The sequence below is a fragment of the Rhipicephalus microplus genome, unplaced genomic scaffold (genome assembly GCF_043290135.1).
Source record: "Rhipicephalus microplus isolate Deutch F79 unplaced genomic scaffold, USDA_Rmic scaffold_416, whole genome shotgun sequence".
Taxonomy (NCBI): domain Eukaryota; kingdom Metazoa; phylum Arthropoda; class Arachnida; order Ixodida; family Ixodidae; genus Rhipicephalus; species Rhipicephalus microplus.
Genome location: NW_027464980.1, coordinates 33,611 through 50,598, shown reverse-complemented (window position 1 = coordinate 50,598; position 16,988 = coordinate 33,611). Strand labels below are relative to the sequence as shown.

At 43.8% G+C, this 16,988-nt stretch overlaps 1 protein-coding gene across 1 annotated transcript; it reads right to left on the bottom strand.

The window, feature by feature from the left end:
* Positions 1–10,680: 10,680 nt before the first annotated feature.
* LOC142794406 (uncharacterized) lies at positions 10,681–16,479 on the bottom strand. The gene is made up of 4 exons (XM_075885895.1): positions 16,267–16,479; positions 15,423–15,596; positions 14,665–15,022; positions 10,681–13,628 (listed from the first exon to the last, which is right to left on the bottom strand). The coding sequence occupies exons 1-4, from the start codon at positions 16,477–16,479 to the stop codon at positions 12,313–12,315; spliced, it is 2,061 nt and encodes a 686-aa protein (XP_075742010.1). The 3' UTR covers positions 10,681–12,312.
* Between the last annotated feature and the right edge of the window lie 509 nt (positions 16,480–16,988).

Genomic DNA, 16,988 nt, shown 5'->3' with positions numbered 1-16,988 from the left:
ATGCGCACGCCTTCGTTTTCTAAGATAACTGCCAGATGCCGCTCGTGTCTAACTTGTCTCGATGCGCTCGTTCGCCTCCGCTACATGCTCGAGAAACTCTATCCTTGCGCTTCCAGAATACCATTCACCAATTTTCTTGCGCAGAACACCAAATAAACGTTTTGTTCACTCTCCCCACACGCAAGACTATCGTCTTTCGACGACATTTTCAGTGTAACATGCAGATTTGGGGCCAATTTTTTTTTTGCAATCTGTTGGTATACTTTTAAACGTCAATTCCATGACGGAAGTACGTTAGTGGAGTCGTGGTGCACCCTGGTATAAACCAGACATGTTAAAAATTTTAAATACCTGCATTCACAAAGGCACAGAGGGTGCGTGTTGCAGTGTAATTTTTAACAGCTTGTTGTTTCACGAAAACAGCAGTTTTTTTAATTCAGATTTTTTCAACTTGGTTAAGGTCTAGCATGCAAAGTTTCATCAGAATCGATTCAGTATTTTCTGAGAGAAGGTACATTGAAGTTCCAAAGTTCATTAAAAAAACACAATTTGAGAAAAACAAAGTTTTTATGTGTGCGTACTGCTTACCCCAGAGGGTGCGGGCCGCACTTTGGCGCGATATTTACACCGTTTATAGAGCGGTTGCTTGACGTCGGGCTTCCGCATGTTTGTGCTTCCAAGCGCGCCTACATTTCTCTTTGTTTTCCTTGTCATCTTTCTTCCCCCGCCCCATAGTGCAAACTAGCAAACCGGATGCTACAATTATGGTTGACCTCCCGGCCTTTATCTCAAATTATTCTCTCTCTGTCTCGCTGTCAAAATTGAAAATTCAATATTTAGGTAGTTTTACCTTACCATACCTTTACTGAAAAGGTAGGGTTGCTTTAATGCAAAAATCAAGTAGCGATTTGGAAGTAAAATGAAACGAGATAGGAAATAGATTGGGCAGATCCCACCCTTTGTGGGAGTCAATGTCATGCGACGCAGGTGAATATAGTGGCCTAGTTTTTGCTCTTTGAGTGCAACGTTGCTAGTCGGACTGACTTCTTTGTGGATTTCGAGTAGAGCTATGTGTCTGGCGGGAGCAGTGTAGCGAGGAACTTTTTTCGAATTAGGAGGAACCATTTGCTATATACCTTAACGGTTTAGCAGTGTTCTTTTTTCAGGAATCGACAATATGGAGGTGAATGAAGCCTATAGTGCCCCCCCCCCCTTCTGCACCCCTCTAGCTACTGCATTGACCGTTTTTTTTTTACCAGGCACGTTTACTTCAGGCGCAACAGAGGGTATCATATATGGTACGACGTACTTGATTGATTGACTGATATGTGAGGTTTAACGTCCCAAAGCCACCATATGATTATGAGAGACGCCGTAGTAGAGGGTTCCAGAAATTCGGACCACCTGGGGTTCTTTAATGTGCACCCAAATCTGAGCATACGGGCCTACAACATTTCCGCCTACATCGGAAATGCAGCCGTCACAGCCGGGATTTGATCCCACGACCTGCGGGTCAGCAGCCGAGTATCTTAGCCACTTGACCACCGCGGTGCACGGGGCTTGGTACGACGTATCGTAGGTATTCATGGTAGTGCACAGATGTCAGTTTTAAATGTGCACGCTACTGTATGCGATGACGTGAATGTAATAAGAAATGCTTTACATAGTATACCGGGTTCGGCAAGGGTTAAATCCTAGGAGTTATTATATAATGTTCCTTACAATGTAACAAAAGCCGATAGTGAACAGTGCCACCACATTAACGTTGCCGTGATATCAAGCCATTGTAGGGCCTTTTTCATGAGCAATTTTTAGCACTGACATAGCTCTGTGGTAGAATGCCTGACTACCACGCAGAGAGCCTAGTTCTATTTCGGTTTTCACCGCAGTTTTCTATCATTGCGTTCCTCCTATTTTTCCATCACCGACAACGCTGCCAACGCTAGCGCGCCCGCGATACAAGCTTTACAACATGTAGCGTATAGAACTATGAAAGCCTGTTACTATCGATGCCGGTTTGATACAAACTATCAATAACCTGTGGATCATAGCCGTATTCATGAAGCTGTGGTAAACAGGTAAGTATAACACGTGACTGAAAAAAGGGTTTCATTGATGTACGCGACAAGAATTTCCCGTTATTCATGTTGGCCCCTTCACCGAGGTCGTCAAACACTAATGCCCTTTCATGCAAGTTTTGGTGTGTGTGTGTGTGTGTGTGTGTGTGTGTGTGTGTGTGTGTGTGTGTGTGTGTGTGTGTGTGTGTGTGCGTGTGTGCGTGTGTGCGTGTGCGTGTGCGTGTGTGTGTGTGTGTGTGTGTGTGTGTGTGTGTGTGTGTGTGTGTGTGTGTGTGCGCTTAAAGGAGACGACCACGAGGGCACCCAGGCGTAAGCGGCTAGATAGATAGATAGATAGATAGATAGATAGATAGATAGATAGATAGATAGATAGATAGATAGATAGATAGATAGATAGATAGATAGATAGATAGATAGATAGATAGATAGATAGATAGATAGATAGATAGATAGATAGATAGATAGATAGATAGATAGATAGATAGATAGATAGATAGATAGATAGATAGATAGATAGATAGATAGATAGATAGATAGATAGATAGATAGATAGATAGAAGCTGTAATAGTGCATGCAGTCTGCTAAGAAATTTTTCGCATTTTAAAACAGTTGGAGTGCAAACAAATGCAGTGAGTGGTGGTACTAGCTATTATCACTCCAAAGGTTAAACATGAAGAGCTTTTGGAACATGGATAGAAAACACCATCGTTGTAGCGGAAGCGTTATAAGCGCCGCACGCGGAATATCGCACACGATGTTGTAGCCCTTGTGTAGCGGCGAGGCATGTACATTAGGTCACTAAGTTAAAAGCATTGGGCGCAGTTACCGGTGTATTTCCCGAGTTTAGTGGTACTGCCGGTTCCCTATTCCTCAAACACGATGCCATAACGCTTTGCCCTGAAGAATATATCACAGCATCAACCCACAGGCAAGCTATCCCTAAGTAGCTAAAATAGCTATTATTCAATAATACACATTCTTAACTATAAGAAATGCATACTGAAGATGTAAACGTTAAACAGGGTTTGATAAAGTTGGAAAAATGTCCTGTAAAGTGGACTTCTCATAACCTTCATCACTGACTGCGTATGCCACTCTTGCTTTCTTATTATTCTATGTTTACGTATAGAGCAGAGGTCTTTTTACTACTGATTCTCTCTTATTTTCATGTCTGAATGAAACACATGTGTCTTGATCTCTTAGAGGACACTTGTTTATTATCCGCACATACTCTGTGTAAGTCTGTTACAACAGAGGAGCGCTTACTGCGTCCGCCTACTCGAAAGTTTATGTTGGTTATGCAGCGTCGCCCTCTTCAAGCCGCTTGGAGAAACCAACAAAAGTGCCTGACTTGATGCTGGCAGGATGGCGCTGCTATCTCATGACTCGAGGCTTTCTGCCGCCCACCGTATTTATTCCGCGTGTGAAGTGCGCTACACCTCAAATTCACGAATGCTTGTTTCGAATCATTTTTATGCGACTAGCAGACATACAGTGGGAGATAACAATTAGAGTAATTTATAGCTTTGCTTATGCGCCCATTCGCTGCGACTTGAGTTAGGCGTCATCGTTCTTGAAATTTTTCTCATATTCATCAAGCAAATGTGCTGTTAGCACATAAATTGAACTATGTGAAAGGCCATGTGGTCTTTCAAACTAAAGGTCAGATCAAGTTGGAAAAAGGTCTGTATTTCCTTCCTAAATGCTCTCTCTGTTTATGTTGGGGTTTTGATCGTTCTAACATGTGATGCTGCTTTTCCTTCTCGTGTCACAATGCGTTTCATTGGAATGAAAAAAAAAAAACGTCTTTGATTTTTCTCATATTGTAAAAGTGCCCAAAAAAGCCAGAGGCCAGTAGCTAAAAAGTGTAGGTTCTGTGCTTCTGAGGCCCTACATAAGCACCTACATGACAGAAAACTGACAGTGCCGTCAACAATGATAGCGGTAGTTGATACACGATACGTTACTTTCAAACACACCCATAAAGCGATTAAAAAGAGTAAATTTTGGCAGATGGGTTAATAAAATGCCAGAAGATTGAAAACAATGTAGAGGAAAAAATACCGAGTAATGAGGAGGAATACAAGTTTCCACTAATACAGAAGTGTTTCCAAAATATATAAAAAGGCATTTATGCCAGATATCACAAAATATTTGTATAATTGTTTATGTGCGAGGGTAAATATGCTGCTACTATTTGATTCGCATGTATTTACGATTTTCGACCTCATTGGTTGCAATGTTTCGTGAGTGTTGTTTTCACTAAGGTGGTTGAAGCAGTCCATTTTTCAATGTATAAATACATCTGCTTATGGCCGCAACACCGGTTAATAGCCTTGTCATGATAAATATAAACAAAATAGGCAAAATGTAGAAGTTATCAACAGTAAATACAAATCTATCTATCTATCTATCTATCTATCTATCTATCTATCTATCTATCTATCTATCTATCTATCTATCTATCTATCTATCTATCTATCTATCTATCTATCTACCTTGCCTTCTACGTCTGTATGCTCTCGGGATCCCAGCTTTAACTTATGACAGGGTAAGATCATTTGACGAATATGACTCTCTGGTCATGAGGCAAGAAATGGCACAATCTCGTCACGTACATCATGAAACCCTTTCTACCAGACATACGGCACCTAACCGCAGGCAGGTATATGCCGCGTGTATGCGGGTATGTGCCACAGGTGATTGATAGTTTATGCCTACCAAGTAACGGTGCTAAGAGATATGCGTTATTTTAACCCGTGAGCGTTAAGAAAGAAGCTGACATCCGCCGCGTCGACCCGATGAATCGGCAAGATTAAATTTCAGGGTCCCAGCAGGAATCAAACCCTAGCATTCTTCATGGCACTCAAGTATTCTACTATTTAGCCATCCGAAGTCTCGGAACTACATTTCAAATAGACCCTAACATTCGTGACACGCCAATTGTGGTTGCAGTGCTGGATATATAATTTTAGAAACAATACATATATACTCCTATCATACGGCCGTCACGTTGGGTTAAGGTCAATTGTAGTTAAGCGCTATCCGCTGGTTGTGTTTCATGTAGCAGTGTCCATGGCTACCATCCTCGCGAGTACCAGAGCTTCGTATAGGTGTCGCAGTTTGAGCTAGTTGGTATGACATGACGATAGTTATAGCGCGGGAACCGCACGACGACATTTCTTAACTCTTTGTCGTCGTTCTGTTCTCGCGCTCTGTCTTCGGATAAGCTTACCGCTTCTGGTGTTGCTAATGTCTATGTGCTGTTGGCATCGATACGCGACTGTAAACAGGTGGTGATATGAAACATATCTGGTCGTTTAATGTATGTACGCGCGTGAATTCAGGCATATTTTTAGCGCTACTTCGCCACGTTTTGTGCACTAACAATATTTTGCAACACAGTCACCTTCCATCCGCATGTTTCCCACAACCTGGATTGCAAAGGTACGTGGGATCTGGCGAATTTACATTGACTAGGCTTAATTGATGCGGCACATGCCTCGTAATATCACTATTGAGAAGGAATGCCTTGAATTTGAATATCTAAAGTCTTCAAAATCACCTATCGGCAGTACTGTATAAATAAATAAAAATGGATTGTCACCGTGTGAAGCGTGGGCTAAGGAAAAGTGTCTTGTATAGAAAATATGAAACAAGAAACCGTTACATGAATTCCAAGTATGCTTGCAATAATCACGGGCTTATAAAACAGCCTGAAAATTAAGCGTAAACAAAAAATTGCAGGTAAACAAAGCATATAATTGCATCTTTATAATTGCTAAATAGTAATTACTTCGGATATTCGATTAATGTTTCTTCAGGTAATGTCACGTTGAAGTGTCTCATCTTTCTTCGGAAAACTTGAAAGGTTGATTGAATATTTTACTCCTCTTACCTACGCCAACATGGACCCACGCAATTGCGAGTAAATGAATAAATAATAATAATAATTCATACACAAATATTTGAACAGTTAATTAAAACAACCAATAAAGAAATGGGATGTTTTGGGTATGCTTGCAAGTCATGGGCAAACATGCAACATTTTAGTGGCAAATATGCAACATTTCAATTAGGCGAGAGCAGCTATTATGTGAACACATAGTAAAACGGTCCTAGCATCAAGTAGAAGAAAAGCGAGCACACGCGCTTCTATGTAATAGAAAGAATACTGTCACATGTAACGTAACGCTTTGGTGGCGGTTAAACAGGTGACTCGATGCGAACGAAGATGAAAAAAATTAAAATGTATCAAATGCACCGGAAGAGCCACGCTGACTATCGAGAAAGATATAGGACCAGAACCATATATGCTGTGATAGTAAATGTCTTCCTCCCACCGCCACGGCACAGTGCCACCTCGCTACGCTGGACACCTCCAAGGAGACGTGGGCGCTTACTAGCAGGCGAGCGGCAACGCCTCTTGGCATCCGAATGCGTTGGCGAATAGCACCGAATGTCGCGTGCCGTAGTCGCACAGCGCCGCTCCTCGGGCATTTCCGCACGTTGTCTGGCAAAAACGGCGGAAGAAGAGCTGGTCCCTGGACATGGTGTCCACGACCTTGTTCGTGTGTCCGGGATGGCGCCGACGGGCGGCGATAAGAGCCACGTCGAGCGCCCAAGGCAGGAGAAGCATCCAGCGCAGGGTGCCCTCAGGAACACCTTTACCGCCCGGCCATTTTTCGGTAGCATTCATCCGGGCCTTCGCACATCGCTTCATCTTTGCCAGTTTGGAACTGAGGGTCGGGCTCTGAAAAAACGCGCACCGTCTCATTCAAGCGATCAACACACGTTTATCTTATCAAAGAATATCCGTCATCACGCGGTCACCAAGCCATCAAATACTGCTATCGAATCTTTCAGGAGCAGAGGTTCTTCAATGGAGTATCACACAACGAGTAAAAAATATCTCTCAGTGCCAGGTCGTCACCTATCCCCTAGCAAACTGTAGCACAGCTGTACATATATGCCCGCACGCTTCACCATCTTCATATGTCGCTATATGGGCCTTGCGTACCAGTGCCAGCTTCTAGGCTAAAAACAAATTGGTAGATCTCACGTACAGTGTGAATTGACGATATGCGAAGCACGAATGAGGAAGGATGATATGTCACTTTAAAATAGAAAAATGTTACGTGACGAACGCAATTAGTACGCAGCAAACACCAGTATAAATGTTATGCGCACTCATGTATCTAGACAAGATTCAAGTATGTCGTTTATAGCCGCATAACGATGGCAGCCCTAGCATTTGCAATACCAGCACCAGCAGTTGTTGGCAAATAAGTTGAATATCATGCTACAGTGAACCGGCCGCAAACGCGCCATGAGCGTGACATGTAAATTATGCCGTACATGACTTCATGTGATTATTATCACGTTTGAGCCGAGCATTTGCTTTCGTCATTCATTCATGTCATGGAATACTGAAGTTGGTACATGTGAAGCTTGCGAAATGGCCGCAAGTGCTCTATGACCGTAGCATGTAGTCATGTTTTACATGACACGCATATGATGATTATCGTGTTTAGACGTGGGATTTATCTTCGCGGTCCATTCACGTCATGTAATACCAAATTTGTTATATGTGAAGTTGGTGAAACGACCATGAGCGCACCATGAGCGTGGTGTGAATTCATGACTTACATGTATTGTAATGATTTTCATGTTAGGGCCTGCCACTTGGTTCACCGTGTAGTCATGTCATATCAAACCAGTTTTGCCATATTCTATATATGAACGAAACCACCATAAGAGCAGCAAGGTCATAACATGTAAATCATGACATTCATGACATACCCATCATTATTTTCATGTTATTACTACCCATTTATGCTCATTATACAGTCAACCTTATGTCATGCCAATTTTGGTAACTACCCATTATCGAAACGTCCTAGAGAGCTGAAAGGCGTAGGTGGCTTGTTTATATATATATATATATATATACAAATATATATAAGGGAAATAAGTGTATACCTAAGGGCTCGCTTTTCCGTGTTTTGACACAATATTAATGAGATATGTTTTACTGTTTAATGAGTCTGTTTTTACTTTAATACCCAATCAATTGTGCCAAGCATGACATGCCCAACAGCAACCATGTGCACAGTCGGGAGGCCCCTACTGCACGCGTAATCCAGAAGCGGGCAAGGAATTCGCATTGCGCCCGCTTACCAGCCTCCGCCGCAATACGCGGCACCCCTCTTTCTACGACGAAATGTCGACGGGGCGCTGATTAGTTAATGGCTTAAACTTGTTAAAAAGGCTCTTTTTGCCCCACACCGAACCGCCAGAGCCAGGAGGCGCCATCTGGTCGGGAAGAATGCGTTAGTGAAAGGAAGCATACACAGACCTCAGACATCAGAAAGGTGAAAAGGAAAAAGGGAAAGAGTTGGAGGCGGAAGTGGAAGGAAGAGTGGAAGGGGAGCGCCCGGGGGAAGTCCAGCTTATATTCTTTTCCTCTGTTTTTCTTTCCTTTCTTCTTTTTTCTGTGTTTTTCCCTTTTTCTCTCTCCCCCCTCTGATTTGAAATTGTATAAAGCTGAGCATCAACAAACTCTACCTTCAATCCTGATGAAGGCCAGACTCTAGGCCAAAACGTCGAAATAAACCACGTTGTGACCATTCACGCAGGTTCTACTTGACTATATGCAACGCTACGGCCACTGAACTACGATGCCTGCATATATATATATATATATATATATATATATATATATATATATATATATATATATATATATATATATATATATATATATATATATATATATTATATACGGTCAAAATCCCCAAGGTTGGATAAGAAGTGATTCGCATTTAAAAACTGGGCGTGGCCTTCACTAGTGGCGCTTTGCTAAAAACGCAACGACTGGACACCACCCGACAAGACTCAAATCTTTTCCGTTTAGTAGTCAAGTGCGGAGAATTAATGCTCGCTTATGGTGACAGAAAGGGTCCTGGCGCGTTTAGGCATACTTGGCAGCTTGACAAACATTAGTACAACAGAGCATAACCTCGCCACACACAGCGAGGCATAGCAACGGTGAACAAGACTAAGCACAAACTTAGCAATGCCCATCAACACCTAGAATACGTTGCTGTACTTAGCGAACCCTACAATAGCGTAACAAAACTTGACAAAACACATAGCATAATCTCGCAAATTTTGGCAAAAAAATGATAGAGGCCAAAAGCACGTATTGAATTCTAAATTGTCACGCGCATGTACTTGGTGCTGGAGAAAATAGAGACAATGTCCTTTGATGTTCAGCGAAGTTTACTTTTCATGGCATGATATTAGCTTGACGGCAGCCCTAGAAGCTTCTCTGTGGAGTATAGACCCTACAATAACAGTATCCATGAGTCATAGCAGTTGTGATACGAAGCTGAGCGTAGTGCAAACGCAACACGTTGGTCAGAAAGCATCAATTCACGGTTAATTGGTCACCGATTTAAATTCTGCTACGCTACTAAACCAGGGAACCTGTGGATGATCAGAGGGTTAAGAGCTTAAAAGACACTAAATGGCAAAACAATTTTTCGCTCAACTGTGAAGTGCTATTTTATAATCTTGAAAACACCACGCTCCCCGCCACACGACGCTTGGTAAGCAAGAAAACGCGCGAAAAAAAAAAATGTGGTAGGAGACGCAGTTTTGCGATCCCCGCTCCAAACACCGTCATGTAGGACATTTTGAAGGCGTCTGCTGGGTCAGACATAACTTCTAATAGATGAAAATGAACTAAATTTTGAGCTGTGGGTGCCATATTCCTCGAATAGGAAGCGTGAAAAAATTTCTACGAGCCAATGTCAGGAAAGTAAGAAAGATACGTTTTGAATTTTTATTACGTCATGCACGGAAATTATGGTGCAAAATAAAAAAATCTAACTCTACCCTTTATTTCTTCCGCTAATATTAAACATGCGGTAGTAAAACATCAAGAGTGTTTTCAGAGTGCAGTTACTTAATCTAAGCCAAATCCTTGTAGTGTCCTTTTAAACCAGTGGTTCTCTGCCAATGATGTTTCTGAGACGCCCTAGCTGTGGATCAATAGAAGTAATTGCGGAACCTCTTGCAGTGAGAGAAAGTGGGAGTCATAAATGAACTAACAAGGAGCGTGAAATAGGTGCCTTTTATTCTTACCCGGCAAAGAATGGTCAAACTGAGGTAGTACGCCATTCTATCCCACAAGTTTGTCGATTTGTTTCATGGTGTGCAGTCACATTCCACCTTTTTCAGTAGCTGCGTCTGCTTTCAAGTATACAAGCGTGGAAAAAATGGCCGCCAATATGCGCGCTTTCCTGCAAATGTCATCGAAAGACGATAGTGTGTTGCCAGGCGGCCAGGCGGCCATTTATGTTTTGCCTTGCCTCAGGTAGCACCTGCTCTATTTTGAATCGGCCGCACCTTGCTGGCATCGTAAAAAAGAGAAGACACTGGGTGAAATACGGACGCCATCTGTCAGTGACGCCGGAAAACATGAGCTTGTGCATCCAGGGCCTCTGCCAGGTGGCAGCACTATATCGTCGGAAGAGCACGTTTTCGTGCATAGCGTCTCATTTTCAACGTATCGTGAAAAAACACCGGCTTTTTTCGTGCATAGCGTGGCATTTTAGGGCAACCTAAAAACACTAGGGTCTTTACAATTACCAATCTATGTATTTTTTCGTGATGTAACACACCACCTAATATTTAAGTATTGATTTTGCGCCTCAAATATGCATAATATTTGCTTTCTTATAGGCAATGTTCACAAGTACGAATGCAGCCACCAGTTCAAGATGGCTGGGCGTTCAGCAAGTGCCTAAACTTGGGCCAGGCGGCTGAATTGTGTGACAGACAGACAAAAATACAGAACAAAAATTCTGCGCTCAAGTTTCCCAAGAAACACTCTCACCTTGAAGAAACGCGCTATGCATCTGTCGTCGAAATATCTAACAAAAGCTTTACAGCCATCATAACAGGAAGGGCAAACATAATTCAGTTACGCCACACTGAAAAAATGCCATGCCATGTGGTTAAGCAATAAAAAACAAAAAATGAGTAGCTTTTGTAATGTCCCTGTAGTGTAGTTTAAAAAAAACAAGCTTTATTTCCTCCCGAGCGTGGTGTTTTGGACCCCTGAAGTAGCTTAGCGGATCTTCATTTGACAACCACTGCTTTCAACATTTCAATGCACTTATGTACCAACTTTCTCATAGTAGATATGACGGCGCCAATTATCACACTATTGCGACGGACAGGTCGCGTATGTCGTTGTAGACATCTATTCTGAAGTGCGACTCCTGCGTCTCCTGTTCCTCTCTCACAGCAGCCTCTCTTAACTGCCAGCGTGAATGCGTCACTCACCCGCTCCACTAAGATGCTTGCCCACGCGGCCAGGACCCTGACGCCGACTGTGGAGTAATCGAGTATGGGATCGGAGGCTTCGGCGTGAAGCATGTCGGTGACGATGTACATTGTCGGCACGAGTAACACCTTGCCGTCGTAACTGAGGTAACCGTTCAGTCTGAGACGTTAGATGGTACCACGTCTCGTCGCTGTCGATGACATCTTCACCAATCAGGGTGACAATGTTGCCCAAGAAGTTCTCAGAGTCCATTTGAGGCACAGCTCGCGGCATTCCCCTTCCATATATATCTGCACCATAAGTTTGGATGAAATATCATTACACATGGGACGTCCTTGGAGCTGACGTTTTGATACAACGACTTTTCGTGGAGACTACAGATGCTTTGTGACGTAAGTATAGAAATGTAGTACCACCTTGCATCAGCACTGGCGCAAGATAGGCATTCCGCCTTGTCGGTAATGATTAGTAACGAAAATTTAGCGCTGAAGCAAAGTGGAGGTGTTCCATGACTTAATGTATGTCTTAAAGTTGAATGTTCTCCAATGATAACAGCCCGGCGGATGCCTCTGTCGAATAAATTGTCCAGCCATTCTCTGCTTACACTTATTTGTGAGAGTTACATGTCACACGGTGTTACTGCTGTTAATTATTTTACATGAGATAGCAAATTTATGGCACTTTGTAGTAAGTTAATGGAACAATATGTTGACACATACAAACTTGTCCACAAGACGAGTACACCATTCATTAGTCTACCTGAAACAAAAAGCTAAACTAAGCGGTGTCAATTTTGAGCTCAAAGGCTAATAAAGCACATTCCCATTTATGTTGATAGAAGGGTTTTCATCGTTCTTTTAGCTCATCCATATGCGTTATTTTGGTAAAGATAAAATCTTACATGTAGTATTTATCTGCATTTCGGCAAAGTCCGTGGCGTTAAGAACAAGGTCCTTCTGGATATCTGGATGCTCAGTGGCCACGCTTTCAAGAGCGTTCACCATGACGCCGACGTAACCATGGATCTCGGGAGTCTCTATAGTCTGCGCAACCCAGGTGGGAAAGTTCATACGGAAGCGTTCCGCGGTCACTCGAAGGCAGACGTCAATCTCATCACTCTCCCCAACCAGCTCCTGGGCACCGAGAGGGGCAGCGTAGCTCATAATCTGCGCTAAGGGCAACAGCAAACTGTAGACAGAAGCCAAGTTCAGATCGACTGAGCTGAGAGTCCACATCACATTCCATATTTCGGGAAGTCGCCGGGCGAAGAGAGGCGTGGGGCCATGCACCTTGGTGCGATTGTGCAATCCACGATTCAGGCCGAGCACCCAGGCCAGGACAAATCCCTGGGGAGGTAGATCGTGGACCACTACGCTGTGGTACTCTGACGGTGCCGTAGAGTTGAACCACTCTATTGTGGAGTCCAGAGCCACAATCGCTGTGGCCAAGGTGTAGTTGCGATTCAAGCCCAGGGCAGCGAGCGCATCTTTCACGAAATATGCCACTCGCTCCCTGTAACCTGTCAGGATGCTCACTAGAGCCTCGCCCTTGTCTACGTAAATTCGCTGCCCTTCACCGCGCTTGACGCTAATGACAGACACAAGACCGGTGCGCAGACATTCGGTCACGATTGTGGCCAATAGTTCAGGGAAAGAAGTCACAGTGAGCCATTGATGAACGTCAATTCTCGAGATATTGAGAACGCCTTCTACTGGGGTTATTCGCTGCTCGTGTTTAAATCGGTGACAGCTTGAGTAAAATAATGCCATTTGATAGGTAGATGAGTTGGAGAATGCGGTGGCACTGGCCATGCGTTCCAGGTTGTGGTGGACGCGGGCATGGAAATCGTTGCGATTCTCTATAGCATAACTAGCCCTACGAGAACTTTTGTCATACCATCGGCCGCAGGTGTGTCGGTAAAAGTCCTTACAGGGTGGAACACTGGGATCTTGAGATTTGCCGAGCAGTGTGACGACCATTTCGCAGGCTGCGTTGAAGCAGACATCTTCATTTACCGAGTCTGTTACGGCCGAGTAGTCATCGTAACGTAACTTATTCCAAGCGAAGAGCGTTATTGCAAGGAGCGTCACCAGCAGGACGGCGACGACCACGCAAACGATGATTGAGGCATCAAGTTCTGTGGATCTCGGTGAAGAAGCGACGTCCATCAGACTTTCCGGATAGCTAACAGCTGAAAAGCAATGATGGTTCTTTAAAGCACGACCAAGGAGTTTAAAACATCGCAAACTTCAGCTTCTTGGCACGACTTCATATTAGGAAACCGCTCAGGCAAAGAGGACATAAATGCAGTCAGTACTTGGTGCATGTGATATTGTAGCTTCATGCCCCGTTCTTTTGCACCGTTTCCTGGCATGATGAACAAATGAGCTTTTCGGCCATAATAAGGTGCATGCATTCGATCTGCTGAGAGATATGAGGAATTGACAAATGTGGCAAAGCTCACTTGTTCTGTTCGCGATGTGGTTGGCGAAATTTTATCAAACAATAAAATTGCCCTGTTCGTTTTTGTTGCAACCTTTACCAGAAGAGACTTAATCGCGACAAAACTCTCACGCAATGTGTGGCATCTCCATTTCTTCAGCAGAAATTTTTACCCTTCGAAGAGTGTAAAGAATGTCCACTGTTCCTATGGTGAAGGGATCAACCATTTATTCATCTGCTGAGGCATGAAAGGCTGTCTTCATGGGACACTAAAGAGCCAAACAACTTGTTGCTTAAGAGCAGGGCACAATTTCCCAATCCCGGAAACATCATGCATACTACAATACGACGCTTGCTAAGCGAGAAAACACACGAAAAGAAAATACCAGTGGATACGCGACCTTGAGATTCTCGCAACAAACATTGAAACGTTATAGATTTCGAAGGCATCCACTGGACCCTAAGTGGTATCTAATCAACAAAAATGAAATACTAAGTTTCGAAAAATTTGGTAGAGCCCATGTAGGCAAAATACTGAAAGAACATTTAGATATTTTAGACGTTCCGCATGTGCATTTGAGTATGAAATTTAAAAATTAAACTCCGACCTAAATTTCTTTCCCTAATTTGGATATCGCAGGGAAAAATATAACGCTAGTTTTCAGAGTGCAATTTGTTGATCAAAACAAAGTCACTGTTTTTCTTTAGTATCCTCTTAACGAGTAAACAGATAAAAATGTATTAGTTCTCATGCTTACAAACATACTGATTTACGAGGTACCTACTCGGTCTTCTGCTGAATTCCATGTAGCCTCTGGAGTGGGGTAAGAAGGGGCTAGTGCCAATGTCTCTAAATTTCCACGGAACTGGCGTGTTGCTCCTTGAGCTTTTGTCGTGGTTGACCAAAGAGTCGAACAGCAAGATGTTCGGTTTGCGACGGTCCTGCATGCCCAGCGAATCCGGATTGTCTCCCACGTTGTATTCGGTGTTTGCCTCGGACACCGTTGCAGATGAATGTTGCCGCTCAGGAACCTCCGTGGGTGTGGACGCGCCCCTCGGTACCAGCGTTGTGCAGGACGTCGATAGCGCGCCCCGGCTCCGCCCCGTCTTCCACTCTTCGGCGTCGTTGGAGGCCATGCGCTCCTTGAGCGAAACATTGTAACCAAATAACACTCCATTATTAAAATATGATTATGCCAGTAAAGTATAAACGATGCATAAGACGGTTTTCTAAGCGTTTATATCTTTCCACCCTCACCCTGTGGCACATTCTCACATTGCTACTCAATAAAACTCTCAAACCTAATTAATGTCAGTCTACGAACGACGTCAGTAAGTTTTTTTTTGTGCCATGTTTTTGTCGATTCGTTATGTTGTACAGCACTTTGTATGCTTGTTTTTTCGTAATGCCTGTTAGTTGCAAGCGAGCGTTTGTCCTGTGTACCCCATTTTTCGTCAACGTGTCGTGTGAGCTGTATAAACCAAGATGGACGCATAGAAACTCGCTCAAGCCTGTATTCGTAGGGCGAACAGTCGCCCTCACCTGTACACGTTGTTCAGTGTCGCGTTCCACGAGTGCTGCGGATGCCTGAGCGCGACCGCTGTGTTTGCTCTCGTAGTCTTGTCGTGGTTGCTCCTGTTGCCGACGAGCCTTGCTCGATCGGTCCATGACACTGCTCGGCCACGCTTGTCCGTGGTATTCCTGCAGTGCCATACCCTGCAGAACAGGCGTTCACCGCAGCCTGAGTCTATAGTGAAGTCTTGTGATGTACCTATGTAGTTACTGAAATTTCAAGAGTACATGACAGAAAAGCAGCCGAGCAGCGTTTCATGAAGAATGAAAAAGTTTCGAGCTTCGTGCAGTGCTTAAAGAAGTATGCAACACTCAAAAGAGACAACCGAAACATGTCGATCAAGTGGATTTCTAGCTTGACGCTAACTGCCCGCTAAGAGCCCTGTATGCATTTTCTGGCGATAAGCACATGACTACAAAATATCTATCTATCTATCTATCTATCTATCTATCTATCTATCTATCTATCTATCTATCTATCTATCTATCTATCTATCTATCTATCTATCTATCTATCTATCTATCTATCTATCTATCTATCTATCTATCTATTTTGTCTACACAGTTTTCTCGCTTTAAGTGCTGTTCTTAACCCTGGTCTCTGTTCCCTCATCAGCTCTTGTGCCATTCTTTTTGCACAGTGCAGCTGGCTATCCAACTATAGATAGCAACAATCAGCACGCATAACAGTTTCGTGGACGCATCACCCCTTTACAATGGTACGCATATCTTCGGTAGTCGTCCTACAGGAACATTCCACTTCATTAGCTTTTTCGTACCCCCGAAGTGACCCTGCCAAAGCGCGTCTACCCACCTTGAAGCGGCGTGACAATCGCTTGCCAGAATTACGAGTGCTGGCTGGAGGGGCGACATCCTGAACAGCCGCCAACTCACGAGAAGTGCTTTTCGGAGAAGCCTTCTCTCCGTCATCTTTCAGTGTCGTCTCCTCAGTCAGCAACTCCGAGCTCTCAGTCACCAAACTGCTCTTCGAACCGTCGTCGTCGAGCGGTTTTTTGGAGTGCCTCATTCCCGATGACCGTCGCTCGGTGCACAAAGCAAGCTAACGAGGCTTCTACTTGCAGTGGAAGTGGTAATTTACGAATTTTTGAGGAGCTGTACGGCGAGCGAGGCTCAAACGCAAGCACGCTCTAACTTCTTCTGCTTCGTTCTCATGTCAGCTTGTTTGTTTGTTTGTTGCCTGTGAATACTGGCCCACTAGCCAGTCGAGGGGATTGGCCAAAAGAGCTTGTAGCAGCCTGAATGTGAACACTATTCAATGATTGTCAGCCTATTACTAACACAAGGAGGAATAAAAATTGCTGGAGTGGAAATGATTGCCCAGGAGCGAATCCGAGCCTCTGGCAAGATGGCGGCTGCGGTGGCCATCTTACTAGAGGCGTAATAAAGTATCACCGTTCAGCTATTAGGAGAGGGAAGTTTATTGCAAACTGGTAACAACATGTCAGTTCAGTACAACTGTCTGGTGTCACAAAATCACTTCAGTGGCGTGTACAAACAAGAGAACATAGACACGAT

Bases quoted from the DNA above. Each gene is read 5' to 3' on its own strand.
- LOC142794406 (XM_075885895.1), bottom strand. From the start codon at position 16,479: ATGAGGCACTCCAAAAAACCGCTCGACGACGACGGTTCGAAGAGCAGT. The intron at 15,023-15,422 runs GTGAGGGCGACT...GTTTCGCTCAAG, and splicing joins ACACTGAACAACGTGTACAG to GAGCGCATGGCCTCCAACGA. The intron at 13,629-14,664 runs GTAGGTACCTCG...ATTGCTTTTCAG, and splicing joins GGAATTCAGCAGAAGACCGA to CTGTTAGCTATCCGGAAAGT.